This window comes from Pavona decussata, unplaced genomic scaffold (genome assembly GCF_977016875.1).
Source record: "Pavona decussata unplaced genomic scaffold, jaPavDecu1.1 SCAFFOLD_102, whole genome shotgun sequence".
NCBI lineage: Eukaryota > Metazoa > Cnidaria > Anthozoa > Scleractinia > Agariciidae > Pavona > Pavona decussata.
In genome coordinates, this window is record NW_028145517.1 from 2,322,440 (window position 1) to 2,348,967 (window position 26,528).

At 39.4% G+C, this 26,528-nt stretch overlaps 1 protein-coding gene and 1 pseudogene across 3 annotated transcripts in view; both read right to left on the minus strand.

The window, feature by feature from the left end:
• Positions 1-5,540: 5,540 nt before the first annotated feature.
• LOC146471594 (cubilin-like) lies at positions 5,541-17,355 on the minus strand (annotated as a pseudogene). The gene is made up of 9 exons (XR_014866783.1): positions 17,340-17,355; positions 14,452-14,487; positions 13,152-13,520; positions 11,683-12,036; positions 10,434-10,811; positions 9,089-9,823; positions 7,793-8,147; positions 6,821-7,192; positions 5,541-6,026 (listed from the first exon to the last, which is right to left on the minus strand). The product of XR_014866783.1 is annotated as a cubilin-like (transcript).
• A 7,453-nt stretch (positions 17,356-24,808) lies between these two features.
• The window catches only part of LOC146471595 (cubilin-like), a 46,631-nt gene continuing 44,911 nt past the window's right edge, over positions 24,809-26,528 (minus strand). For both annotated transcript variants that reach the window (XM_085120098.1, XM_085120097.1), the window contains one exon: positions 24,809-26,411. In XM_085120098.1, the coding sequence (XP_084976224.1) occupies positions 26,221-26,411 (191 nt within the window). In that variant the 3' untranslated portion in view covers positions 24,809-26,220. The remainder of the gene's footprint in view (positions 26,412-26,528) is intronic.

Consider the following 26,528-nt stretch of genomic DNA (forward strand, 5'->3'; position numbering starts at 1 on the left):
ACCTTATTGCGATCTGCGATCCGCGATCATATGGAAACCAACCTTTAGATAGAACATGGTTCTATCTTCTGCGATCGTCTGCGATCAATTGCGATTGTTTGCGATCTGCGATCCGCGATCATATGGAAACCAGTAAATTAACCCCATAATCGCTTGCAATATTCAATTTCAAAAAATTAGTTTATTTTATCAGTTGTTGCCAAGTCTGGTGGTAACAGAAGTTGCACAGTTAAAGGAAAACTAGAAAAACGTTATCGGATAGATAACATTTTTTAGCAGAGAAGCATAGTATGAAGCAGTATCGACCCAAAACGTTTCTTGCGTGCGAGTTTTAGTATCACTATTTTTTGTCCGCGAGTGGTGCGCTAGGCAGTCATAATGTCATAATGCTAAGCAATGTCATTTTTGACTCGTACACTTTATGAATGGTTTCATGAGAGAAATTATATCTTAAGATCATATTTTTGGCGGTGGGTGGTTGGAAGATTTTCTTCAACAGAATGCTATATACATTTTTTGTGGAAATATTTTCTTTTGTTTTCTTCAGGGTGACCTTAGGGATGATTTTCCAGGATGCCTCATTTTCCGAATTTATGCGCGGTATCCAAGTAACTTTTAAGCCTTTATTCATGATATTAAAGTCAGTCATTCTAATTCCAGCCTGGTTTTTCTCTTTGCGGGCTTTCCATCCCAGATGAAATTGAAAATTATTGAATTGATTTCTTTAATTAGTTGTTCAGGGATAACAAGTGCAGACGCATCGTAAATTAATTTTGAAAGAGCTAACGTTTTAATGATATTCATTTTTCCATAAAGCAAGTTCCCTCTCTCCCAGCTGTTTAAAGCCTTTTCTAAGCTCCGAATTTTTTCTACGAAATTAAGTTCATTTGCTTTATCTGAATCATACGAAAAGAAAATCCCAAGAGCTTTATTGGTTCTTGAGGCTAGCAAAAAATTCAAATGGGGTGTCGTTGTTGTTTTTCCAACAACCAAGCCACATTCCTGCTGTCTTTGAAGTGTTAATTTTTAAGCCTGAGAGGTTTTTGAAGTCATTTACAAGTGCTAGGAGATGTGTGATGGAATCAAGGTCTTGCACAAAAACAGTGGTATCGTCTGGCGAGTATAGCGACACTTTGATTTCTTTTTTATCTACCTTAATTCCTCTTATCGTGGTTCTATGTTTGATTGCATTCTACTCGGCCTCATGCAATTACATATAATAATTTCCATCATAATACTATACACTTTAGTTTTTGATTTCATTTTTATCATAAAGCTACACACTTTGGGCCATAATACTTGTTACGCCGCAAAATGTAACAATTAACGCAAAATGTAACTTTAACGCGAAATGTAACAACTTTTGACGCAAAATGTAATATTAACCCGAATTGTAACAACTTCTAACGCAAAATGTAACAAATCCTTTAACGCGAATTGTAACAACTTTTTAAAGCGAGATGTAGCAACTTCTTTGACGCGAAATGTAACAGCCCAAAATGTAACAACTCTGGCCTTGGTATATAAAGAAGGAGATTTAGACATATTAGCCTTCTTGTCAAGCTAAACATCTACTGAAAAGCAAATTATACAAACCTACTGGTCACAAGTCCCGTTGAGAGAGGTTGTGGAGCAGTATTTAGCAAAACGGGAGGTGGTCGCTTACGAGAAGTGGCCGCTAAGAAAGAGTTAACTGTATCAAATAGAATCATTCTGCTTAGAAGAGGATCGATGTTTTTTCTTGAATTAAAATGTTAAGCTAAGAAATCGTTTAATAAAAGAGGAGAACATTATTCAGGAGCGCGTAGAATAAAGAGCGTAGAGTTAAATGGCTGATTAAATTTGGTTTTTAGCTTCTCTTTACTGTAACTTTGACTCTCTTTGTGTTCTTTGATTAATGATGGAGAAAAGCAACAGTGTATTGTAAGTAAATGCAAGTGTAAGTAGGTAGTAGAAGTCGTTTAAGTAACCATATATTCTCCAGGTACCAGCGATAAAGCTTTCGATCGAAACTCCTCCTGTATGTATATAGTGTTGGTAGCAAGGAAAACACCACGTTTACGCCTTTACCACTTAATCTGACAACCGCTTCCGCTTAGCTTTTTAGCTTGTCCTCGCCCAAATTCTGAAAACTTGGGAATATTGTGACCCTTCGCTCCTCTTTCCCTGGTATTGATAGTAATATAAACAGCAGTTTATTAATTTGGGGATCCAAAAATCCATACTTCATAAGCCAGACAACTGAGGGATAATAGCTAAAGCTGTACTGAAGGTTGCTGTGATCAAGTTTAACCACCCGCACACAGTGGATAGTAATGTACCTTAAGCTTTACTAACAATAATCCATCAGAAAGATTGTTACCTTTTGCGTTGTTACATTTCGCGTTAAAGAAGTTGTTGCATTTTGCGTTAAAAAGTTGTTACAATTCGCGTTAAAGAAATCGTTACATTTTGCGTTAGAAGTTGTTACAATTCGGGTTAATATTACATTTTGCTTTAAAAGTTGTTACATTTTGCGTTAATGTTACATTTTGCGTTAATTGTTACATTTTGCGGCGTAACAATACTACACACTGGGTCGTAAACGCGCGTAGAAGGTGCTTATTGGTTATGCAACCTCTTTGCAGTACAACCGCAACCGGGAAGGCTTCTACCTCAAGGGTGAGGACAATCTCATTTCCAAAGCAAGAATACTTATCGTTACTAACGAACAGAATAATAATAATAATAATAATAATAATAATAATAATAATAATAATAATAATAATAATAATAATAATAGTAATAATAATAATAATAATAATAATAATAATAATAATAATAATAATAATAATAATAATGAATGCTTGCTTTTGCATGATGCACAGGTAAAGAGGAACCCTCAAGCTAAAGCCAGGATTATGTACATATTCGGCGGACTCCAAACTGTAAACTGCTGGCGACGTTTGCGGGTTGCGGTTTAAGAGGAAAGAAACCCTCAATGTTAAGGTCCCAATATTCTGGGAATTGAACGGTTGCGAATAAGCGGTGAAATCAGCAAACTGTTTTCCATCTCTGTCATAGCTTTCTGCTGTATCATTACCTCATGAGGAAGCTTGGCCTACCCCGTCGGCGAATTCAACACGAACCCCACAAAATAATAAATTTCAATAAGGCGTAGAAAACGACCCCACGCTATACATTTTGTGAATTTCATTCCAGTTCCTCTGAAAAGAAAAATAAAGGAAAAAAACGGTGTTAAATAAAGTTTATCGGGGAACGTGAGCACATGAAGAAGTTGCCTTTCTCTTTCCAAACTATAAATCCTTCCCTACAAGTCAAGCTCCTTGATAGTTCGACCACAATTGACCGATACTATAGGATCATAAGCGCTGTCATCCGGGTCTAAGGCCCTCATACCCTTGCTGTTCTAGGCCCCTTTTATCGGGTATTCCTTTCTATATATCCTCTGCCACCTAAAATCTCCGATTTTTAACCCATTTACAACTGATATTATCATATTTCGAGATATGGGCTAATAAACACAATTTACCAATAAAAATCACCTTATTCATTTGCTAACAATGATTTCGAAATCAATACTATTCAGCTTCCTTCAGAACTATGTAACTTCCGCTAAATACTTATTTCCTGTAGAGTATCACGGGTTGCGGCTTACTATGCTGTTTACCACAAAAGCAAACAGAAAAATAACATCCACCTTTCTCGTTTATCTGACAAAAATTCATTACAACCCGCAAAAATTGTTTCAATAGATCCATTCTACCGAAGCCTCTTACCGATATAAAGGATCATATATAGGTACACTTTAAAACGGTCATTTATAGTACCGCACTCCTATTATATAACGGTAATTATAGTATCGCGAACCTGTCATATAACAGTAATTATACTATCGCGAACCTGTAATACAACGGTAATTATAGTACCGCGAACCTGTAATACAACGGTAATTATAGTACCGCGAACCTGTAATACAACGGTAATTATAGTATCACGAACCTGTAATACAATACAACGGTAATTATAGTATCGCGTTCCTGTTGCATAAAGGTATTTATATCACCGCGTTCTTGCTATAAAACGGTATTTATAGTACCGCGCTCCTGTTGCATAACGGTACTTGCAGTACTTGCGTTTTGTTATATGGTGAAAATAAGAAGGTGGAAATAAGTTGTAAGTGTTTTTAGGATGGCGTGCAATGTTAACAAACACATCGCTTTCACTTGGACGCCCGAATGAAGAAAGAACGAAAAGCACCCTCACAAAAAGGAGTGGTCACCCGTGAAATGTGAAGAAGGGCAAAAGGAAAGGAACATGGGGGGTTTGGTATGAAAACCTGGGGAGAAGCTGTGAATGCTGCAGGAGATAGAGCGGAATTTCCTCGACGAACATGTAGCCCAACTGTTTATCAGAAGAAAAAAGAGACTTCCATTCCAAGGCCTTACGGATAATTTTGTTTAGTATTCTGTGTATTGTAGACTGTTCTTGAGCTGAGACGAAAGAATTTCGACAACTTTGAAAATTGTCCAGAAATCCTCATCCTGGATACCAGAGGTTTCCTTGTGCGCACTGTTAGAGCAGTCGTTGGCCAAAGGCTGATCACAAATATAACGAACTATAAGTTGCCTCTTTTAAACAAGGTGTGAGAGCCGCGAAGCATTCATGTCTTGAAATGACACTTGTGTCAGTGACAAACAGCTTACACGCCCCATTTCAATCTAATCGATCTTCACTCGCACAACTTCACTACCGGGGTCAAAGGGTTTTCGTTTGTTCCTTGCAATTAAGCCAGATGTTCCGTCTAGTCCAGCCGTTCAGTGGAATTTATAAGGGTATTTACTCACTTTCTGGCATTCGCACGCACATTAAGTACACTTTCTTCGTGAACAAGAGCCCGCGTAAGAAGCGTCTGGCATACAATATACAAAGCCTCATAGTCACGTTAGAATATTGATCAGCAGTATATACGACCTAGGCTATTTAACAATTATTCCACGAGTGCGCGTTGGATATGAGATGACAGATAGCCAACGAGGCGCGTAGCGCCGAGTTGGCTATAATCATCTCATATCCAACAAGCGCGAGTGGAATAATTGTTTTATTAAAAACAATCAAGTAATATTGGTAGGCCTTGCTGAATTCCTTTTCAAGAGCAACCAGAAAACAATTTATGGTCGCTACTTCTCGGGCATGGTATAATGGCTCATATACCATGGCCGGTGAGCCAATCAAAGCCCTGGAATTGCATTATACAATGATCCAGTTTTTAATAATATGGTATATTATTCACTTAATGTATGGTCCCGAGGGAAACAATTAGTTTTGTTTTCCCTCGAGTCCTGATGTTTCCCTCGACTTCGTCTCGGGAAAGATCAGGACTCGAGGGAAAACAAAACTAATTAGTTTCTCGAGGGACCATACATTAAGTGCTTTGTTATATATCTAGACTTTCCCTTCAACAATCAAAGCAAAGCAAACAAACAAACAACTTAGGAATTGTATCCCGGTCGGGATACATTTGTATTTGATCAGGGGCACGTGACCAAAAATCAACCAATCACAGTGCTCGTTTTGTTGAGTGAGAGTTTAGGTATATAACAATTACAGTTAATTACCGAACGTTTGTTTTTAAAAATAAACTGTTCTAGGGGTCCACAACAACGTTGTTAATTTTTTCACAAAGATAGTCCAACATCCCTAAGTAATCACCCCTCAGAAGTCAAAATCGCCTTTGAATTGTTTTTTGTCAACTCAGTATGTTTCAGGCATCTTGTAAGCGAATATTTTTCCAAGACGAGCACCTTCCCCGAGGCACTTTGGAAGCTCTCTCAAGAGAGGTTCGCCCTTATTCCCATTATCCATCTACATTTGGGTTGTCTGCTCCGCGTTCTCCGGACCTTGGGCAGTGGGCTCATTATCATCATCTGACTTGCAGCATTTACAGCAGCATCCAATTAAGGCACACGCTGCAGAAAGACTGCCAACAACAATGCCTGAGATTTTCCAAATATAGGCTGCTCCCTCTGAGAAAAAAAAGGAAACCGAGAAAACTAGGTCAGCTTGGTTCATTTTGCGTGCGTTTTATACAGAACGAGTTACTCACCAGCTTCATCTATTTCCCTTTTATTTATATCAACGTCGTAAAATTAGTGTCTACCTCATGTGACAGGGTGTTTGGACAGTCAAGGGGTACTTTGGTAAGTAGGTCGATCTATCAATCAATATGACATTGTTTCCTTCCCTCGGTCTGTCTGTCTGATGCGTTCGTTGGGCAGTCGATCTATTTAACGACCAACAAACCGGGGGTCTACCAGTCGGTCGGGCTGTTGGTCATTTGATTCTTTGACCATGTTAGTCGTGTGGTTACAGAGTGATTTATTAATCCGTTTTCACTAATGGTCTGTCGGCACTATCACTGGACGGTCAGTTGGCCAATCTCTTTGTTGGTCACTGCCGATCAGGCTGCAGGTCAGTCGATCACATGGTCAACCAGTCTGTCAGTCAATTAAACAGTCTATCAAACAAACAAACAAACAACCAATCAATCAATCAATCAATCAATCAATCAATCAATCAATCAATCAATCATTCAATCAATCAATGCATCAACCACTCAATCAAGCTAGAAATCAATCAATCAATCAATCAATCAATCAATTAAGCAAGCAACTATTCAATCAATCAATCAATCAATCAATCAATCAATCAATCAATCAATCAATCAATCCATCAGTGAATTACCGAGTCATTCATTTGCATACGGCTCTGTCAATGAGACCTTTTTTACACCGACGAACTTTACTTTCTTCATACGTACTCTTTGTTTCGTAGCTGGCTTTAAATCCAGGATATTTCGTTTTGCCACTCGACTTAAACACAATCCGTAAAGTCCAGTCAGATGAAGTTATCGATTCAGGTTTCTCTGATCCACAGAACTTTCCCAAGAGATCGCTTGAAGCAGATTGACCATCGCGTACCTCAACGTAATCTTCAGAACAATCACTGGAGAGGGAAAGATTGAAGAAGTCGAACGAAAGTTTAATTTTGTAATCCGTGTCCACGTAGATGACCCAGATGCACTTAATGTTCGTATCGTACGACAGAGGAAAGTTGTAGCTGGTCAGGGTCCCAGACTTCGCTTTCAATTTGACGTCGCGGTTACTCGCAGTGCAAGAGAATGAAGCTGGTACTGAAAAAAAAAAGAATTTTGAATTTCTAACGCTTTTTTACTTAGGCACCAAGGGACTCCTGGAGCAAAGGCTGTGGGCAGTCATCCTCTTTGTACCCAGCTTTGAGCCAACCCCGATAACGTTCTCCAGTTATAGCCTGCCAACTTCATTTTGTCCTCAATAGTTCTTCCCCAAAAATTTCTTGTATTCGAATGAAACTCAGTAAGACGCTCAGTTTTAGGCGAGTGTGAGTGGACTAAGTGCAGTTCAAATTATAATTAGTTTTTATAATTAGTGACCATAAACAGCAACTTGATCCAGTACGAAAAGAAAGTGCAACAGAGCTCAGTGTGAACGCAGAACGAGTGTAAACCCAAAGTGCAACTGATTTTGGACGCAAACCTAATTAAGTATCGAATCAAAGTGGAAACTAATTCAGCGCAATTATGACTCCAAATTTAGCCCTTGACCCAACATATCGCAGTTCACCCAGGTACAATATTATTGATCGCAACTAGAGCTGGAAAACGTGGGTGGGGAGTTTCTTTCCATTTTCGAAACAATTGAGTAGCTACACGAGAATATCTAGTACTAAACAATAAAACAGAAAGCCGGCTTACGTTGGTTGACAGCTTCAAACGAAGCATTAAATCCAGTTCCAGAAAGATGGCGATATTTATTTTTTGAAGTTTGGAACCGAACCCAAACATGGCGACCACTTGAAAATACCGAAGATTCGAACATACGTCCACAGAAGGACTTCAGCAAATCGCTTGATCCACTCTGACCATCTCGAATCTGAAGGGTGGCACCATTGCAAGTGCATTCCAGCTTGAAATACGTTATTTTAAGCTTCACGAAATGTCCCTCGGGCACTGTTATCACCCACGTGCACTTCATGTTTGGAGGATAGGTCTGCGGATACAGTAGGAATAACATTGTCCTCCCCCTGGAGTTTGCACGGTCCTATGGCCGCTAGAATGAGGAAATAATTAAACAAAAGAAGTTATTAAGACTGTGAAAAACGCCTAGATACTACTATTTTTATACGAAAAACCGATTCAAATGTCAAATGTCGTATCCCCAGTGTCGTCACTGTGGGGCTATCGCTCGCCCCCCGGGAATTTGACCGTTACTCAGACTTACAGTTTAAAGGAGAATGTTTCGTGAAAATAATTCAAAAAAACCTTACCTTGGTTACAACAAACAAAATAAATAGCATTTTCTTAAACCTCGATCGTTTAGGGTGTCAATACTCAGAGAAATCAAATATGCTTCCTAACGCGCCAACAAATAGGAGTGACGTGATCTGTGCATGATCTGTGCTGTCAGCAATGCGATGTAACGTTTGAATCAAGATCAAAAAATGCTGTCTAAGTATGCTGAGATATAGTGCGACCTGACCAGTCGAACGTACGACACAAATTTCAAATAATTTAACCATAGGATGGTGCGTCATCTGTGAGGAGCCCGTTACCCACTTTGCACCTGTACACTGGGTATCAGGAAGTTTTCGTAATTTTAGGTCAAAACAAAAGTGACAAAGCACTTACTCACTAAGATAGTTCGATCAAACAGGCAATAAGGGCAAGCCATATATTTACCCTCCCTTTGGCCCTCCCCCATAGTTTAAAATGGATGGTTTCATTTTTACAATCCACGCGCGATCGCGAAAAGATGAGATAAAATTTATCGCGCAAGCCAATGCTTGCCAAAGCGCTCCGCTGAGATTTTGTTTTGGATTGCTCGCCATTCATCATGATCGCTCTCACAAGTTCAGTTGTCTTTCAAAATGTGTTATTTCGAAACTTATGTCGTCTACATATAGAAATATTGTTGAGTCGTTCTTTTCTTCATTCACAACATTCATGCCTTCCCAGGATTCCCTTCGCATTTGGCTAATAATACCAACTTACGGTTTGGAAGCACCTTGAAGCTTGCATGGAATCCTGGGTATCGACTGGAGCTATCGGACACAAAATCCACGAACATCCAATAGTTTATTTGAAGAAACGCAGGAAGCGAGGAGCCACAGAATTTGCCAATCACCTTCGATTGAAATTCGCCTTTTTTCTGCTTAATTTTTACATAGTCCGCTTTACAGTCTTGCGATTGCTGTAGATCAAATGAATGGAACGTTAACTGGATGAGATTTGCAACGGAGACTTGCAGCTCCCACGAACACTCGGCGTTATTAGGATAGGCTAGTGGATAATCAAAGCTTGCAAAGTTTCCAGACTTGCCCGTCAGAGTGGATTTGTAACCTCCATTAGAGCAAGAATACCTCGCGGGGACGGCGTTAAGTGCTTCGTATGAGGCTATGAAACCTCCTTCGGTTACTCCCTTATTTGTATACTTAACTTGTACATTGTTTCCTATGGAGAAAACTACTTTTTCTTCGCTGAACTTTCCCGTTAAAGCCGTGTTTGTAGAGTTTGTCACATCAAAAACTTCCACGTAGTCAGTCTTACCGTAAAATTCTTCGAATTCCCAAAAGGTAAGTCTTACAAACTTTCCCGGGGTTACGGTGATATTCCAGCTACATGTTCCTATCCCCGGGTATGGAAAACTCGGGGTTGCAAAACTTCCTCCTTCACCAGACACGTGCACGCTGGTATGGTTCTTGAGAATGCAAGTTCCAGATGAAGAACCTTTAAAATTAAACCAAAAGAAACACATCTCACTGAAACTTTCAATCCCATCACGGAATCTTTCTGTCAAGTGATATGAGTTTGAAGTTTCGTCAAGTGAAGGGTGGTGAAAGTCACGAATTGTCCAGGTGTATCGCAGGAAGTTCGTATCCTTTGTCTAGACTTCATCTGTTCACTTGGACCTGAAAAAATCTTCATCCATAATCGTCACAAGTTAAGGAAATACGACAACCTCAGAAGAAGAATCAGAGAGGTCATTGAGATACAGTGTTTTGGCTTCCACTATAAGTCGAGACTACCTTCCAACGACAAACCCGAACATTTTGTCACGTGACTTTCACCACCACAAGTCACGTGAAGAAACTTCAAACTCTACGCTTGAAAAACTTTCTGTCATGGAATCGAAAGCTTGTGTGCTTCAAATTAATCTCATTATTTTGGATCCTGCAAGGCAGGGGGACAACTCTATTCAAATTTGATCAAAACAACACACTTTAGGAGAAAAGGTCCTAAATAGCCGGGATGGTGGTGGGAAGCGGCCTGGACGGGGAGGGAAGTTTTAAAATAGAGCTTTTACAGTAGTAAAAACGATCAAAACCTATATTCTCACCTGCAGGGAAAAATGTGTAGTTTGCAATGAATCCTGGACCGGGGAGAAAATCACGGTATGACGACAGTTTTAAGCTGAGTACATTTCCTATTGAGTACACAGTGAACGACGGCTGTGTTGCACACTTGTAAAATTGCAACGAGTGTTTCTTACCAATCCTGTGTTGTACGGAAAGACAGCTGTACCGCCCCATACGGAACGACGAAAACTCCAACCGTATCACTTGCCCCTTCGGAGCTATTATCTTCCAGATGCACTGGGTGGTTAAAGACAAGGGGTATGTTGAAGGATACCCAGGGGTTTTAATGATACCGGAGGGGTCTTTTAACACGATGTTCATATTTTGGTTTTCCGTGTTGGACGAGGAACAGGAGCTCGCTAAAAGTTAAAACAAACAGTAATGTCAATTTTCACGCATTTATACAACACTGAATTAAAATAAAGGTGACACAGCCTCTTTAGCAAATCCGTCTTTCCTCTTATTTATGATAAGTTTCGTCAAGACATTGTCATAGTTTCTATCGACTTACGAGGCGCTCTAGAGCCGCAATTTTACCCTATTTAGTTTTGCCGAAGTATTGTTAGCCATTTTCTCGGCATTCAAGAACTCTAACTTTGGGATTGAATTCCCGCAACACCAAGGACGCAGTGCTAGAACGTTTGGTAAACGTTTTAACGATCGCAACAGCTTTCCAACACGCATATGTGCTCTGACGGATGATACAAATTAGCCACTGAATGAGCGCGAGCGAAATATGATAGTCATGTAAAACTGAAATTACTGTTTCATGGCTTTCTCCTAAATCCCAGGCTTACCAGTGTTGACAACCTCTCATGATCGGTCTCTTCAAAATTAACGGCGTCTGGCAAAAGGTATTCGAAAACGTCCGACCAAGGCCGACTACGTGACCGGCCGACCCACCATTGTGAAATTTTCCAAAATTTTCTGCAACGTCGCATCTGCTCGGTTCACGGGACAACTTTTAACGACGATTTTTAATCCAACACATCGCGCTGACAACTTTTAACGCAATATTTTATTGCGGAAATTTGTTGCTGAAACAAGTTGCTTCGTTAAAAGTTGTCGCGCGCCATGTTACCCGATAACAACTTTTACGCAATGATGTTGCATTCAAAATCGTTCCATATAACAACCTTTACTATCCCTATAAAAAAGTAAACGACTAGTTATAGGCTGAAAGAACATTTACTAAACGATCACAAGAGAAACTAATGTGATCTGGCTTACCTATTTTCATAGCAGTATAGGAAAAAAAAATCCCCTTCTCCGAAGAATGAGGTTGATCATCGCTTTTAAACAAGACGTACACGTTACGAAACTTGGAATATACGGTGTCCGTATAATCAAGGCTGATAGCACTAAGTTCGGAGCCATCCACATTATAAACCTCCACGCTGTCCTTTGAAGAACGCGAGCTACTTAACTTCGATGTAATCTCAACCTTGATGGTATAATTCTCCGGAGCCGTGATATACCATCCACAAGTGATGTTCATGGGAAAGCCATCAGGGTAGTATGGGCTGGAAAAGTTCCTTTCTGTGGGGGACTCCAGGGCATCTAAGGTGCTGTTTGTAGAGCAATCTGAAAAATGATGTACATAAGTACGGGAATGTTTCTGAAGCCCCGTCCATATTAATTCCTTTTCCTTGCAGGACGCCCACCCAATGGCGGCCAATAGACCCCTAGAGCCAAAACAAACTTTTCGTATCCTTTACATTTCATCAAAAACCAGTCTCTGTAAATACTATTTCTAGGTGGGTTCGTTCAGTCTTGTCAATCTGTTACATTGATGTCTCAGTCTTTAAATCTCGTTCAGGTCGTGGTGCAGCCGCATCTGCTGCTGCTCTTAATGGGATTACTTTGTCACAGATTCTAGATTTGGCTGATTAGTCAGGTGAAAGTGCCTTCTTGAAATTTTATTACAGACCAAAGTTTGACCGCACCACTAGCAAGACGGTGTTAAAATCTATTTAAACTTGCTTTGAACATACATTGTTATATGAGGCGAGTTTAGGTGAAGTATAATCATTACTAATTATTAGAGGGCCGTAGAACTCCAACATAATAGGAATAATACGAATATAATTCCAATTATATTTCAGGTCTACGACCCTCTAAACATTGGTAATTTTTAAACACATTCGCAAAAGTGGATTGTCAAGCAAAAACAACGCGAGAACTTGTAGAATTCGCTGCTGTGCCGTAGGACCCTGCCGTCTCGGTCTCAGTACTGGAAGCAGACATTTTTACGTTACTGTGCATACGTTCTGTGCATCTACGGATAAAACAAAGATATTTTTGCGTGGCTTATAACTGTGAGAAAAAGTTAACGTAGATCTTGGCGAGGGTTCTTGGAAACGAAAAAGAAAATAAGGAATAAAGTAGTTCTACGCATTTTTAGAGATCCCTTCGCTTCAATTTGGAAAAAATGAGAATCATTGTTTTGTATTTAAACGCGTTTTCGAATTATTGTTGCTTATTTACCTCTGAAAAAAGCGTGGTTACCCCAATTTTCTTTTAGAATTCCAATAGCCTTAGGAAAGATCTGCTTTCGAAAAAAGTCATAAATAGCACAAAAAAAAGTCTGTATTAGGAGGCATGGTCCTTAACTATAATAACTATTAATAATAACTTCTATCCTGAGCAGCCCTGTTTCTATAACTTACAATGAACGTCAATTACTCAGAGTTAATTACCTTGAAAATCTAACACGCGGTAATACGCAAGCATCCCATATCGAGAACTGCTGTGTCCCGTCTTTGCTTCCAAAAACAAACTACGGCCACTGGAAATGAAAGGCGTATTTAAAGTCCGGGTGCCATTGCAGTACTGTGCAATGATGCTGCTTGAATTGTTAGGTCCATCATAGATCATAACGTGTTCATCACTACAGGAGCCAGAAAAATAGGAAGCAGAGAGCTTAATCCTGACCACCTTCCCAACAGGGGCTGTGATGTTCCATTGGCAAGTAGCGTTCACAGGTAGAACAAAAGAACCAGATGGTAAGTGTTCCTCATCTTCTACAGCTATTACGTTGACTACTGATTGCTGGTTAGCACTGCAGCCTGAGGAATAGAAATGCAAATTTTTAAGTACAGATATATGCAACCAATATATTGCAGTGCAGCCACATTCAGATATCCACTTAAGAAATGTGATGTTACTTAAATGTATTAACAGTGTTTGTGGTAGGAACGTCCAAGGTGTCTGGTTTGGAAAGATGTCTTCCTTAGCATACAAGAGGTTTCTGTTGGCAGAAGTTCAACCAGACTTGTCTAATGTCTAATTCCAATTCAATAGACCTTTGTCACGAGGGGTCATGTTGCATGTTGAGTCTCAGATGAATAAAAAGTTTTGCTTTTTCACAACAAGCCTTGCTCAGACGCGAATTCAGTGCGAGGCTTGCCGAAATTACAACACAAAAATCGCTGTGAATAATCCTGCAGTACGCTGATAATACGGGCTATTCTTTCACCTTTTGTAAGGGGAAAATTTTTTTTTGTTTATATTAAACAGGGCCTGTTAATTTCAATAGCACAGTACAAAATTAATGGCGAAAAGTTCGCCTACAGCTGGAGTTAAAGCAGGGGCACCCAACGGATCGTTTTGGTAAATTATCTGTTCGGAAGGCCCTTAATCCCCTACAATTTTCTAAAGGGAATTTTCACCATGAGCTTTCGTGATAGGGGAAATTAAAGGCCTGGTGTTTTCGGATTGATTAAAATGTCGTTTCGGGTGCCAAAAAAAGGTCAGCTAAGATTTTCGGAAAGGAAATAAGACCTAAGGTTTTCGGGAAATGGACAAGGATGCCCTAGTAATTTAATTCCCTTTAAATGACCGAACAGATAGAAATATTATAGTGTACCCTGAAATGAACCTACAGAGCTGTAAAGGCACTCCAGATAGCCTAAAACAGCGTTTCAAAGGATCTGAGAGAAAACTGTTGTTGGGTGCCCCTGTAAAAGCCTATTTCAAAAAAGAAAGCATTACAAATACCTTGTGCAGCAAGTGCCTTGGACAGCAGACATAAACCTATATACAAAAATAACAGAAATATTTACATCTGAATAATTAAGATGGAAATTTTGCAGAGCTTTAATTTCCAGCTCTGCACCATGGTAATGGAGCGATGGTACTTTTTGTAATACGATTTTGCTTTTTTTTTTCTTTCTGAATGCTTTTAATCTTCAAACCGCACTAGCATCCACACGGTGTCTTCGACTGCGTTTAAACCAAATATGACAAATCGTATTTATGAATTTTTTAGTATGGTTTGTTGGCTCAGCTTACTGAGAGTCTTGAGAGGGAGCTAAAAGGCTCTGAAAGTGCCATTCAACACTGAATTTTCCACGTTGGATAATTCGAGCCATTCAAAGGAACAACAATCACGAGTCACGACTGGCGATTCGCACGCCATCTTGGAAAAGTCTTAAGGACAGGCAGCACAGCATAATCCAAAAAAAATATGGCCGGAATCGATAAGCGACTAGCTCCGTGACAACGCTCTGTTCCCATAAGCTGCTGAAAATTTCACCCTTACAAACGTTCAAAGAGCTCCACAAGTCTGCAAACACAACTTGAAGTTTACTCACGAGCAAATCCTAACAGAACTCAATTACAGTTCGATAACCGATTAAAAAGAGAGAAAACTGGAAAAACTCACGAAACATCATTGTTACAGAACTGTTTAGAAACATATGGATCAATATGGAACATGCAAATCAGTCTTCCTTGAATAAACAAACAGTCATGGCAAAATATCAAAGAAAAAACACGTTCATATTCCTCCAAGAGTGTTTATCTCCCTCAACATGCAACAAAAATCTGGATTAATTTCAGCCTCAACGTTCTTATTAAAAAGAGATTCTTACAAAAAATAAATAAATAAAAGAGTGTAACATAAGGCAGAATATTATATCTCTAGATGGACCATCAACTTTGGTGTGTCGTTCACTAAAGATAGTTTGGCCTGTCAAGCTTCTTTAAACCTTATGCCTCGATCCTGCCTGATATTCTTAAAAAGAAAATGAAGGGGCATACGCGGGGGTAGCGTGCAGTGGCAAGTTTTTTGACGGAGGAAGTCCATGTCTCCAAAATTAACAATTTCTTAGTAAAATGCATTTTCTTGGAATATAAATCAGAGCCAACCGTGTCTAAAAAACGCCAGAAATATAAAAGGTGAATTCGTGGATAGGTAGAATACTGAAGTATCATCATCTAAACCAGCCAATATGGCGGCCGAAGGTAGGGAAAGGCCAGTAGAAAATACAAGGGAGACGAAGACCTCTAAGCAGACCAAGTGAAAGAAATTTTGGTTGATATCCAGATTGCTGTTAATAATGTACTTTTTGAGAACAAGAAAATACGTGAAAGAAATCAGTAGCAGAGCTCAGATCTACAGTGGAACGTCAACAATCCGAGATAAATGTCCCTTAAAGAATCACTGGCCCAGACAGAAAAACACTGCAAAACAGTGGAGAAACTGAACTAGCTAGACTGAGTTAGTGTGCAGATTGATCGGCAGAAGGAGGAAATTCAAGAGCTTTAATTTATGAACACTAAAACCAGCTTGAGCAATACACTCGAAAGAACTCGCTCGAGATTCATGGCATATCCGAGAATGCATACACTTTGAAAGAGGTCTGATGCTGTCCTGAAAATAGCAGACGCTCTGGATGTTCCTGTTACTTCACTAAATATTGAAATTTGCCATAGGCTGAATGCCAAAGGCGCCATTAAGTGAAATCGAGCCTTTACAGAGTAAGAGCGAAGCTTGAAGACATCAAAGTGTCGAATATCTTCACCAGCCTTCCGTATTCAACTAGCGTTGAGTTCGGCAGGATTTTCTTTAAGGAAAAGCTAATATCTTTATGTTGTCGCAATATCATGAGTTGGACAAACGAAAAGCGTCCAAAAAATGAACTTTTAAGCGTATAGTCAATGGATTAAAAGCATCCATATCGCCGGACGGTAGGCCAATTAGAAATTATGAACTCGAAGAATTAGACGTTATTATTATTAGCCCCATCGTAACACGTAATGAGAAAGACTAAACACTTTTTGGGGGCACAGGATGTGACTTAGCTGAAGTAGGTGAAATCTCGTAAATTTTTGTTGTTGTTTTTTGTTCTGTTTTTACTTTTTTTTTTTCTCGGGCTCTTTCTCATTATTATTTGCTTATTTTCGCATCTGTCAAGTCGCAAGTGCCTGCTTTGTAGTTGTCATGAATAACTTAACGAAATTTAGTGTAAAAAGAACATGTTACGGCCATGCATGTAAGTAATGTTTTTAAACAATGTAAGTAAGGATGCGATTTAATTCAAATAAAGTAAATTCTACAAAATTCTTGAAAAAAGCAGGTGGTAGGAATAGAAAAGACGAAAAAAAAAAAAAACAGCTTTATGCAAATCTGAAACACCTGTTGAAGATACGTGCATATACACATGAGTTTGAAGAATGTGCCATTTTGTGTGCGTATTTCTTCCTGAGAATGTTAATAGCAGCGGGCTATTTTCGAAAACAGAATTTTTTCCTACTGTATTAGAGCGAAAATTCATTGGGTCCTACGAATGAGAGGACTTGCATAGGGTCATTAATTTACATGTAAATTTCGAAGAGAAAATCGTTTCGAGGATCAGCCAAAGGCAACACAAATTTGGAATTCAAAGTTAAACCAAATGTGTCAAATTTTAATTTTTCTTTTTATTTTCTTTCCTTTTTTAGTATATTTTGTTGGATCAGCTTACTGAGAGTGATCCGGGACTTGAAGAGCAGCTAAAAACGTTCTGAGAGGTCTCCAGTATCCCCGAATTAACGATCTTCTCAAACAAAGATTTTCAGGCGTCAAATGCAACACTTTCTGAGATGTTACTAATCCTACTTACCAAACAACAGTAGCATGTTGATCTGACCTGGACGATTTGACACAATTTCACTCTGCAATCTTTTCGTGTACTCACTCACGCTCGTATTGTCTCGCTTGGTTGTGGACACTGTGTGAATGGGTGTGAGCCCTGGGCATCTTCGACAGAACGCAAAAACCTCTGATTGGTCAATAAATGATGACGTAAAGCACGTTCCCGTTCCCTAAACTACGGCTGCGCAAGGTTGTTGACGAATTGACGGTTTCACTAAACTCGTATCCAGAGTGTCGCATGGAGAAATTGAGAAAACGTACGCTATAAAAATATTGGAATAGCACAATGTGCTGGAAAAAAAAGGAGCGAATGTTTGGTTTATTAGCAGAGTTGATAACTGTAGGTAAATATAGTTACTTACTCAATCAGCATTCACAGCATTAGCCGATTCGAATCCCTTACGGTGGCCAATTTACCTTTAGTTGTCAACTCTGTTGATAAACCAAACATTCGTTTCTACTCCCCACCGACGCAGCACCACAGTTTCTTTAGAAACTAACCCGTTGTCCATTGGGAAAAAAGTATTCGCCGAATACTTTTTCAACTGATTCAACGAGAAACCTTACGGGCCAAGGGAAACATGATGTTTTAAGTTAGCTAACGTTCTTTGAATATGGTTCTTTCTGCAAACAAAGAGAAGCGAATGGTTTCAGTTGAACCTAGGAGTCATCGTATAAATTCTGTTGATGACGTCCGCTCAGGTACTTTGACGAAATGTCAGTCAATGTTTTACCTCAAAGCTTCTTCTCAGGGCTACAGTCGTTTGGACGGGTCCATACTCTATCGACTATAAAGAAATCTGAAGCGCCTATCAGTTTGAATTCGTTGAGTTCGTGATTTATTTGTTCATAATAAATTCGTTCAACTTTTGTTGAACGAATGTTGGGCAAATGTTGAAACCGTTTAAACGAGCCCTAAAGCATCCTGATCGAGGATTTCACTTGAATGAAAAGAGTGCAAAACACACCGATCGACGATCCCACTTGAATAAGAACACCCAAAATCATCCTGATCGTGGGTTTCGCTTAAATACGAATTCAAGTTCCCAATGCTACAATCCTTGCTCAGGTTAAATGTGACTAGAATATGATTAACAACTGTATCTGGGTCATAGCACTTCTAATTATTCGTGCAAAGTCGACGACATTTACATCCGCCGCAGAATTTATCGGTATGATAACCCTTGTTTATCTTAATACGACGCAAGAACACCTTCGATCTTAGATCCCTTAGTTTCCTTCGGTCGCAAAACAATCGCGGCTGAGTTTCTCTAGAAAAAGCTACGATAAACAATGTAAAGACACCATCGGACACGATTGTTGTTCCATGGGATTTCCTATTGTTAACGTTTGATCTAAATTTTTGTAACCACAATACGTCGTGTATGTAACTTTTTCCAGGAGCTAAGAATGTGGGACGATTTTTTCCTTTATCCTTTCCTGCGAAACCTCTTTTTTTTTAACAATGGCTGAGGTCACACTAGAGGCTTTACCATGGTAAAAATTGCTTTACCAAGGTAAATTGCGCAACCACCTATTTACCATAGTAAAGCTGTCAAAAAAGATTTGACGCTTTCCATGTGCACTCTTTCGCATGATCAGTAAACTTATACGTGACGAGTACACTAAATGTTGACATGTCGCGTGAGCTCATATCGGCTGTAAGTCACTGATCTGTGACCTGGCGTGTAATAAAATTATGGATCAACAAGAGAGAGTTGTATTTTCAATTGTTCCCATTTTGCTTTTAATTCTGCTGCTTAGACGAGCATGTAGAATTCGCTTCCTTCTTACATACAACTATTTAGATCTTGGGACCAAAGAAAGTGCAGCGGTTTGTAGACGGCAAAGACACAGGCAAAGAAGAGCGCGCAGGCAAGCCTGGGTTTACCCTCGACAACAGGGATGGCTTGAGGAAATGTATGATAACCGGCTCCTTCGAGCCCTTTGGAAAGACCATTTCAGGGTAACACGGGAAACATTCGACTTCATTTTAAAAGTTGTGAAGGACGAAGAATTAGCGCTGTTGAAATCCATGTTCGCTCAAACACACGCGCCAATGAGCGGGAAAATAAATTTCATGTTTATAAAATATGAATCCACAAATGTATTGTAATTACTGCGTTTGTCCAAAAAGATGACAAACTGTCAACAAAATATGCATGGTTTAGATAGACAAGAGATGTACCCACCTTTTTTTTTTTGGTAACTAGATTCTTATCTGGGGTCAAGTCAACTTTGTTCTTGCCGCTGTTGTCAGGGCAACTTACCAGAGTTAGGTTTACCATGGTAAACTGAAAATTGGGGGTCACACTTGCGGTGCCGTTAACCATGGTAAACTTGAGTTTACCATGGTTAACTTTCTCCAGTGTGACCTCAACCAATGAAAGACTGATAAGGCACATTTGCAGGAGGAATTCGACTGCGTTTGTTTAGCGTTTCAGTACATTGTCAACTATTGGGCTTTTCAAATAGAAGAAAGATCCTCGCAGTTACTACGCAACTTAAGCAATTGCGAAAAGAAAGCCTGAAAAAAAATTCAGGCTTGAACGGGATTCGAACCCATGACCTCTGCGATGCCAGTGTAGTGCTCTACCACATGACTGAGCTATCAAACCAACTTTACAGCTTTAAGAAAACGGCACTCAGTTATATAAACAAGAAATTATGTGAAATAATGCTTCTCGACAAGCTACGAATCGCAAACACCGGCTAAGCGTTTGTCAGCCTTACCTACGCCCCAAAGACAGAGAAGAGCAATGGAGGTCATCCTTTTTTTTCGTCAGGTTATGCTTGGACCGGTCAGGAGCAAACGTGTAATATGCGGACGGGCTTTGTGCAAACATTTATCTGTGTCCCTTTTCGCATGGTGAGTTTTAAGCCATGGAAACCTTAGTGTTGAGTGAACATGCATCTTAATATCGTGAATCATGAGTCGTGCAGACTACGAGTCGTCAGCTCTTATCTCTTATTTTTGTTAGGAATAGTAAAGCAAGCAAAATGCGCGCAAGCGAAGAGCGAAAATCGCCGCGTTTTAGCATCTATGAGAAAAATAAGAGACCTCTTGCATGTGCTCATAGTCTGTGAGTCGTGGTTCTCTTAATGCTAATTAACTTTCCTAATTTCTAAGTATTTCTTGGTCCAATATGTTGAATGTACATTGACAGGTTACCTATCAAACCAATTAAATACTAGCAAAATTGACGTAGTGTCACCGTGAGAATAAGTAATAAGCTACAGAACTGTCCAAGAACCTTGTAATTGTGATGTGATAAATAAATGTATTTTAAACTTTGAGATATTTATTTGATGGATTACCAGGATAATGCATAATCATTCTATTTGGAAAGTAATATTATGTATTGAAGATTTGTGAGATTAGGGCCCAAACACGTAACAATGGCCGTGGTCACATTTACGCTTTAACTATAGTTAGTCTTCAGTTAATTCAATGTAGTTAGTTATTTTGGTAATGTGACTGCTTCTCTGTTTGTTCTAGAGATTTGCGATTGGATGATCCGAAACAAAAGAATGTGAATGCTGCTATAAGACTTATGGTCGAGACTATGGTTAGCTATTTTCGCAATGTGAACGCACCCCTGTTTACTCTAATTATAGTTAAGAAACTTATGCCTGGAAGATTAAAAACAACAGATGGCAACTTTAGTTAAACCCAAGCAGGATGCAAAGGTTAAACTTTAATTAGGACACGAACAGCCAATTAAAATGTGTTCCTTGACATTTCTCTGTGAATAGTCATTGCACGTAATTTTAAGAAGAAACACATGATTCATTGGCGCTTCTATTAACGGTATAGCTCCTTGAAAAACGATGAGCTTTTCGTTATTTTTTCGAATTAAAGGCCCATTTGACACATGCGTGTTTTTTTGTTTTTGTTTTTTGTCGTTTTTGTTTCAGTTTTTGTCGCACTATACCCTGGGTGCCAGTGGTTACCTTTTTCGCGAGACAGAGTGAGATAGAACCATGTAACCGCCGATACGGTTATTTGATCATTTTTATTTTTATGACAACGGGCCTCTGGAGCCAGGGTAATTGTCGCAGTAAACTGCAATTTTTCTCGCACAAGGCTGCGTATTCAAATTGCACATGTAAACCATCTGCAAGCTCTGCACGTTATCGCTGTACGTTTTCTGATATACACGACAAATTTGCATCAATTCAAACATGTTGAAAACACCTGCGATATCGCAGCGACGAGGCGCGCTGAAATCACTAGCTTACACACGCAATTAAAATTTTAACTAAAGTTTCATCAGAAAAGTGAGACAAAAATTGCACAAAAAATCTCAAGTCTAAAAAGAGCGTTCACGATTCCAATTTCGATAATCTGATGACGTGTAACGGAAGACTAACTATAGTTATATAAGGCGCAGATGTAACCACAACCAGAGCTCTAATTATAATTACGACCAAGCCGGTCAACTCCCGCTTTTTCTTGGGGGATTGGGTGGCTATAAAGACGATTAATGTCAGGAGCTGTCACTGTTCATATCAACAAGCCTCTTTTTATTTACCTCTTTATTACACTTCGATCCCCTTTTTAGAGGAAGAAGGTCGTTAATGCGCTGCAGTGTTCAGGATAAGAGAGAGGTTTTGGGTCAAAATTACGAGAAAGTTTGCTTCTTGACCCGACAAACTGAATCGTTAACTTGAGAAGATTTGGAGAGAATCAGAGCTTTAGCCCGGTTTAAATTCTTGATCTGCACCTTGACTTATCTGAGTTATCTGGAACAATGAGCCCCCTCCCGTTTAAACCACCACCACCCCCCTCTCCCCCCCCCCCCACCTCCGCCCCTTTCTTTTCTTTGACAACAAAAATAATAAAAAGCAGATTGTATTGCGGTACTTAATCCCAATGTGCACCGACTACAGTACGTACGGTTTATTCACGTAGTGGAAGTTTGGAACACCGATCATTTGCTCTTGATCTTCGAAGAACGTCACAATTGGCCTTCGCTTGAAACTTTAGACGTCTCATTCCACACTAATTTTAATTTACCGTAACTCTTGTCTGTTTTTTTCCCCTTTAGTTTGTTTTGCTATTGTACTGCATTTCGCCAAATTAAATAAGCCCTCCTCTCTATTAACCCCTTCCCCGTTATTAGGCCTACCCGGGGGATTAATGGAGGACTTAGGTAAATGTACAACCTACAGAAAACATTCGTGAATGTAACACGATTTTTACTACTGAATGTTGTTATTATTTAGAATTTGACCATGCAGCATGGGGCATCTTTTCTTCCATCTAAAAGCCATTTCTCTGAATTAATTGACGCAGCTTCTTGAAGTACTTTTTGCCAGATATTTCCCATTGCTGGGCAAAACTGTGGCCAGACTGTCGGTTGCTAAGGACGCTGTCTCGTTTCCATATTGTTCGAATGGTAAGACTTTCATAAATGATTTTTGCCTGTGTTCAGTCAAGTTGTACTCAGTTCTTTCAAACGATGTGTCATTTATTTTTTCAACATTTAGTGAACCTGGTCTGTTTATACATTGTAATAACATTATTTACACGTTCACGAAATAATGTTTGAAAAGATTGTCGCAGTTGGTATTAAACGTTAATTAATGTTTGAATAAATACTCAAATATAAGCAACATAAATTAAGATGTAGCTGTTACCTATATGGTGTCTTGCATTCAGTTACAATATCCAACCCACACTATGTCATGTCATCTCTTGGTCATCCTATTTCAAGCTCTTGTCTTGAACGAGAAACCAAGTAAAAATTCCAGTATACCTACAAAACTTGAAATGAATTTCTATTTCAAAACAAAACGGCTCAAAAGTGATAGTTATTAAAGGATAGTTTTTATAGCTTTTAGTACAATCTTGTACAGTTAATTAATTTAGTTAGATAATTTAATTAGTTGAGAAATTAATTTATTGTCGTTTAAAAACCATGGCTCGATGAAGGAGCGTGTAAATATGAATTGATACCGTGTATAAATAAAGTTACCTACCTAAATACCGACCTACCTACCTACCCTTTGGAGCCTCACATACCTATATAGCTAATGTAGGGGCTACTTCCTTCCAGGGATGGGGGATGGGGGATGGGGGGGGGATGTTTACACAAAGCCAAATCTTACTAGCTACAGTTTTAAAAAATTATTATGGAATGATGGAAGATTCCAAAAAAATGTATCTGATCATATGGACAACTAAAAACACCTAAAAACAAGTCAGTTGTTGGGTAATACTTTATGGCTAGTTCTGATGTCATAGAGGTAACTCTGGCAACAAGTGATCCCTTTACATAGAATAGCGGCAATTCCAACACAAGAGATGTTCCAAATGCTCAACAGAGGAAGGGAACAGACTTGGTAGTTTAGACTTAAGAGAGGAGAAGGTAGAGTTAAGACATTTAGGTGTCCTTACGACCCGCAAAAATGCCTCCACCGACACCTCTTACCGATCACAAACGCCACGGTATCCAGAGATCATAGGTACGCACCGCGTACCTATTTTAAACTTAAGGGTCACTTAAAGTACCGCGAACCTGTCATATAACGGGATTTATAGTACCGCGCCACTGTTGTATAACGGGATTTACAGTACCGCACTCTTGTTATATGGTGAAAATAAGAAGGTGCACATGGGTGGGACATGTTTTAGGATGGCGTACAATGTTAACCTACCGGCATTGCTTTCACTTGGATTCGTGAAGGAAGAACAAAAAGGACCAAAAGAGGGTGGTCACCCGTGAAACAAGGAGAAGGACAACAAAAAGGAACTTGGGGATTTGGTATGAAAACCTGAGGAGAAGCTGTGAATGCTGCAGGAGATAGAAGGGAATTTCCTCGACGAATATGTAGCCCAACTGTTTATCAGGAGAAAAAAAGAGACTTCGATTCCAAGGCCTTCCGGACAATTTGGTTTAGTATTCTGTGTATTATAGCCTGTTCTTGAAATTTAGAAGCTGAGACGAAAGAATTTCGACAACTTTGAAGACTTGTCCAGAAATCCCCATCCTGGATACCAGAGGTTTCCTCGTGCGCAGTGTTGGAGCAGTCGTTGGCCAAAGGCTGATCATAAATGTAGCGAACTATAAGTTGGCTCGTTGAAACAAGATGTAAAGGCCGAGAAGCATTCATGTCTTGAAATGACACTTGTGTCAGTAACAAGCAGCTTACACGCCCCATTTCAATTTAATAGATCTTCACTGGTACAACTTCACCACCGGGATCATACTCATATAAGAATATTGATCAAAAGCAAATGACGTAGGTTATTATGGTATATTTACCGGCAGTCAATTAACGAACGTTTTCTTTTTGAAAGAAACTGTTCCAGGGTTTCTCAATGACGTTGCTACTAACTTTTCACAAAGATAGTCAAACGTACATCAGAGAATGAAAAAGAATCAGAGTATGTTCATTGTGTCAAAATATTTAGACAACAATTGAGAAAAACCAAGTTGGAAAAAGTCCTATTTCGTTATCAAATATACCATCATCAAACTAAAAATATGCATACGAGTTAGGTCTTAAATAGTGTGTTAATATGAACCTTGAGCAACGACCACGACGACGCCAACGAGAACGTCAGAAAACAATAGTTTTAATTAGCAAAACACTGACTCTGCACGTGCTCGTGCTTTGGTTCATTTATTTGCCGTCCTCTGCAAAACAACAACGTGAAATGACCAAATTTAAGGTTTTATGGAGAACGTGAACGCATGATGATTAATTTTCCTTTCTCTTTCTGAACTTTAAAGGCACCCCTACGACGTTAGCTCCTCGATAGTTCAGCCACATTACACAAACTGAGAGAGTGTAAATCCCCGCAAATTTATTCAGAAGACGCGAAGGTAATTTTTTAAGTTCCGTTTCCGTCGGCGTCGTCGTCGTCTCTGCTTAAGGTCCCTAATAACGATCAGAAAGCGAACGAAAAGTATACTCATGAGAAAAGGCAAAGTTCTCTGCTAGAGTTCAATCCATTGTTGAGAGAAGGTGTTAGGCGTTTGATAAAGTATACCTCTTTGTATAGAAAGTTCCAATAGGCCCTTCTCCAAAATGGCGGCCGAAAATTCAAATAAGTTAAATTAAAAACGTATACCAGCACTGGAAAGAGCACTTTTACTTTAGTAACCATGCAAAGTTCAGCATATCAGGTGTAATATCAGCTGAGAGAATGTAAGTTGAAAAATGAAAAATTTACAGACGTTTGTATGACTGGGGGTATGACCTATACCCCCAGTCATACAAACGTATGTAAATTTGTCAAATTTCATCTTTCATTTCCCAAGCTGATATAACACCTAATATGTTGAAACTTTGCAAGTTTTAACTCTAAAGTAAAGTGCTCTTTCCAGTGCTGGTATCAGTTTTTCATTCACTTCAATTTTAACTTATTCAAATCTGTTGCCGCCATTTTGAAGAAGGGTCTTTTGTGGTCGCAGTCCAATACTGTGGTAGATTGCGAGCAGTCTCTTTCTTGTCCTAATTTCTGTAGCGCGCGATGTACTTTTCCCCCTCTCTCCAATCCCTGCTCGTTCACTTTTTTATTTGCATAATTTTACGGTCACTTTGCGCGTGCGTGATCTGAGAAAAAAAGTGTGACTGCTCGCAGTCCAGTACTGTGGTGTTGTGGACTAAATGTGTGAAAAATTCTTTGTCACAAATGCGTATATTACATATTGCTGAAACTATCAATAGTCAACCCTCCCTGAGTAATAACCCCTAAAAACTGAAAATCACGTTTGAATTTTTTTGTCAAATCACTATGTTTCAGACGAATAAGCGAATATTTTTCCAAGATGAGCACCTTCCTCGACACTTCAGAGCTCTCGTAAGAGAGGTTCTCCCTTATTTCCATTTTCAATCTACATTTTGGTTGTTTGCTCTTTCAAGGCAAGATTCTCGGCCCCAGCATCCCCGTTCTCCGAGCCTTGGACTGTTGGCTCATTATCATCACGTGACTTGTGGTACTTACAGCAGCCTCCAATTAAAGCACACACTGCAGAAAGAACGCCAAGGACAATCCCCACGATTTTCAAAATGGCGGTTGTTCCCCCTGAGAAAAAAGGAAACCAAGAAAACCAGGTCAGTTCGATTGGTTTTGCGTGAGTGTTTTACACAAAACGGATTACTCATCAGCTCCATGCTATTTCTCTTTTATCAAATATCACTA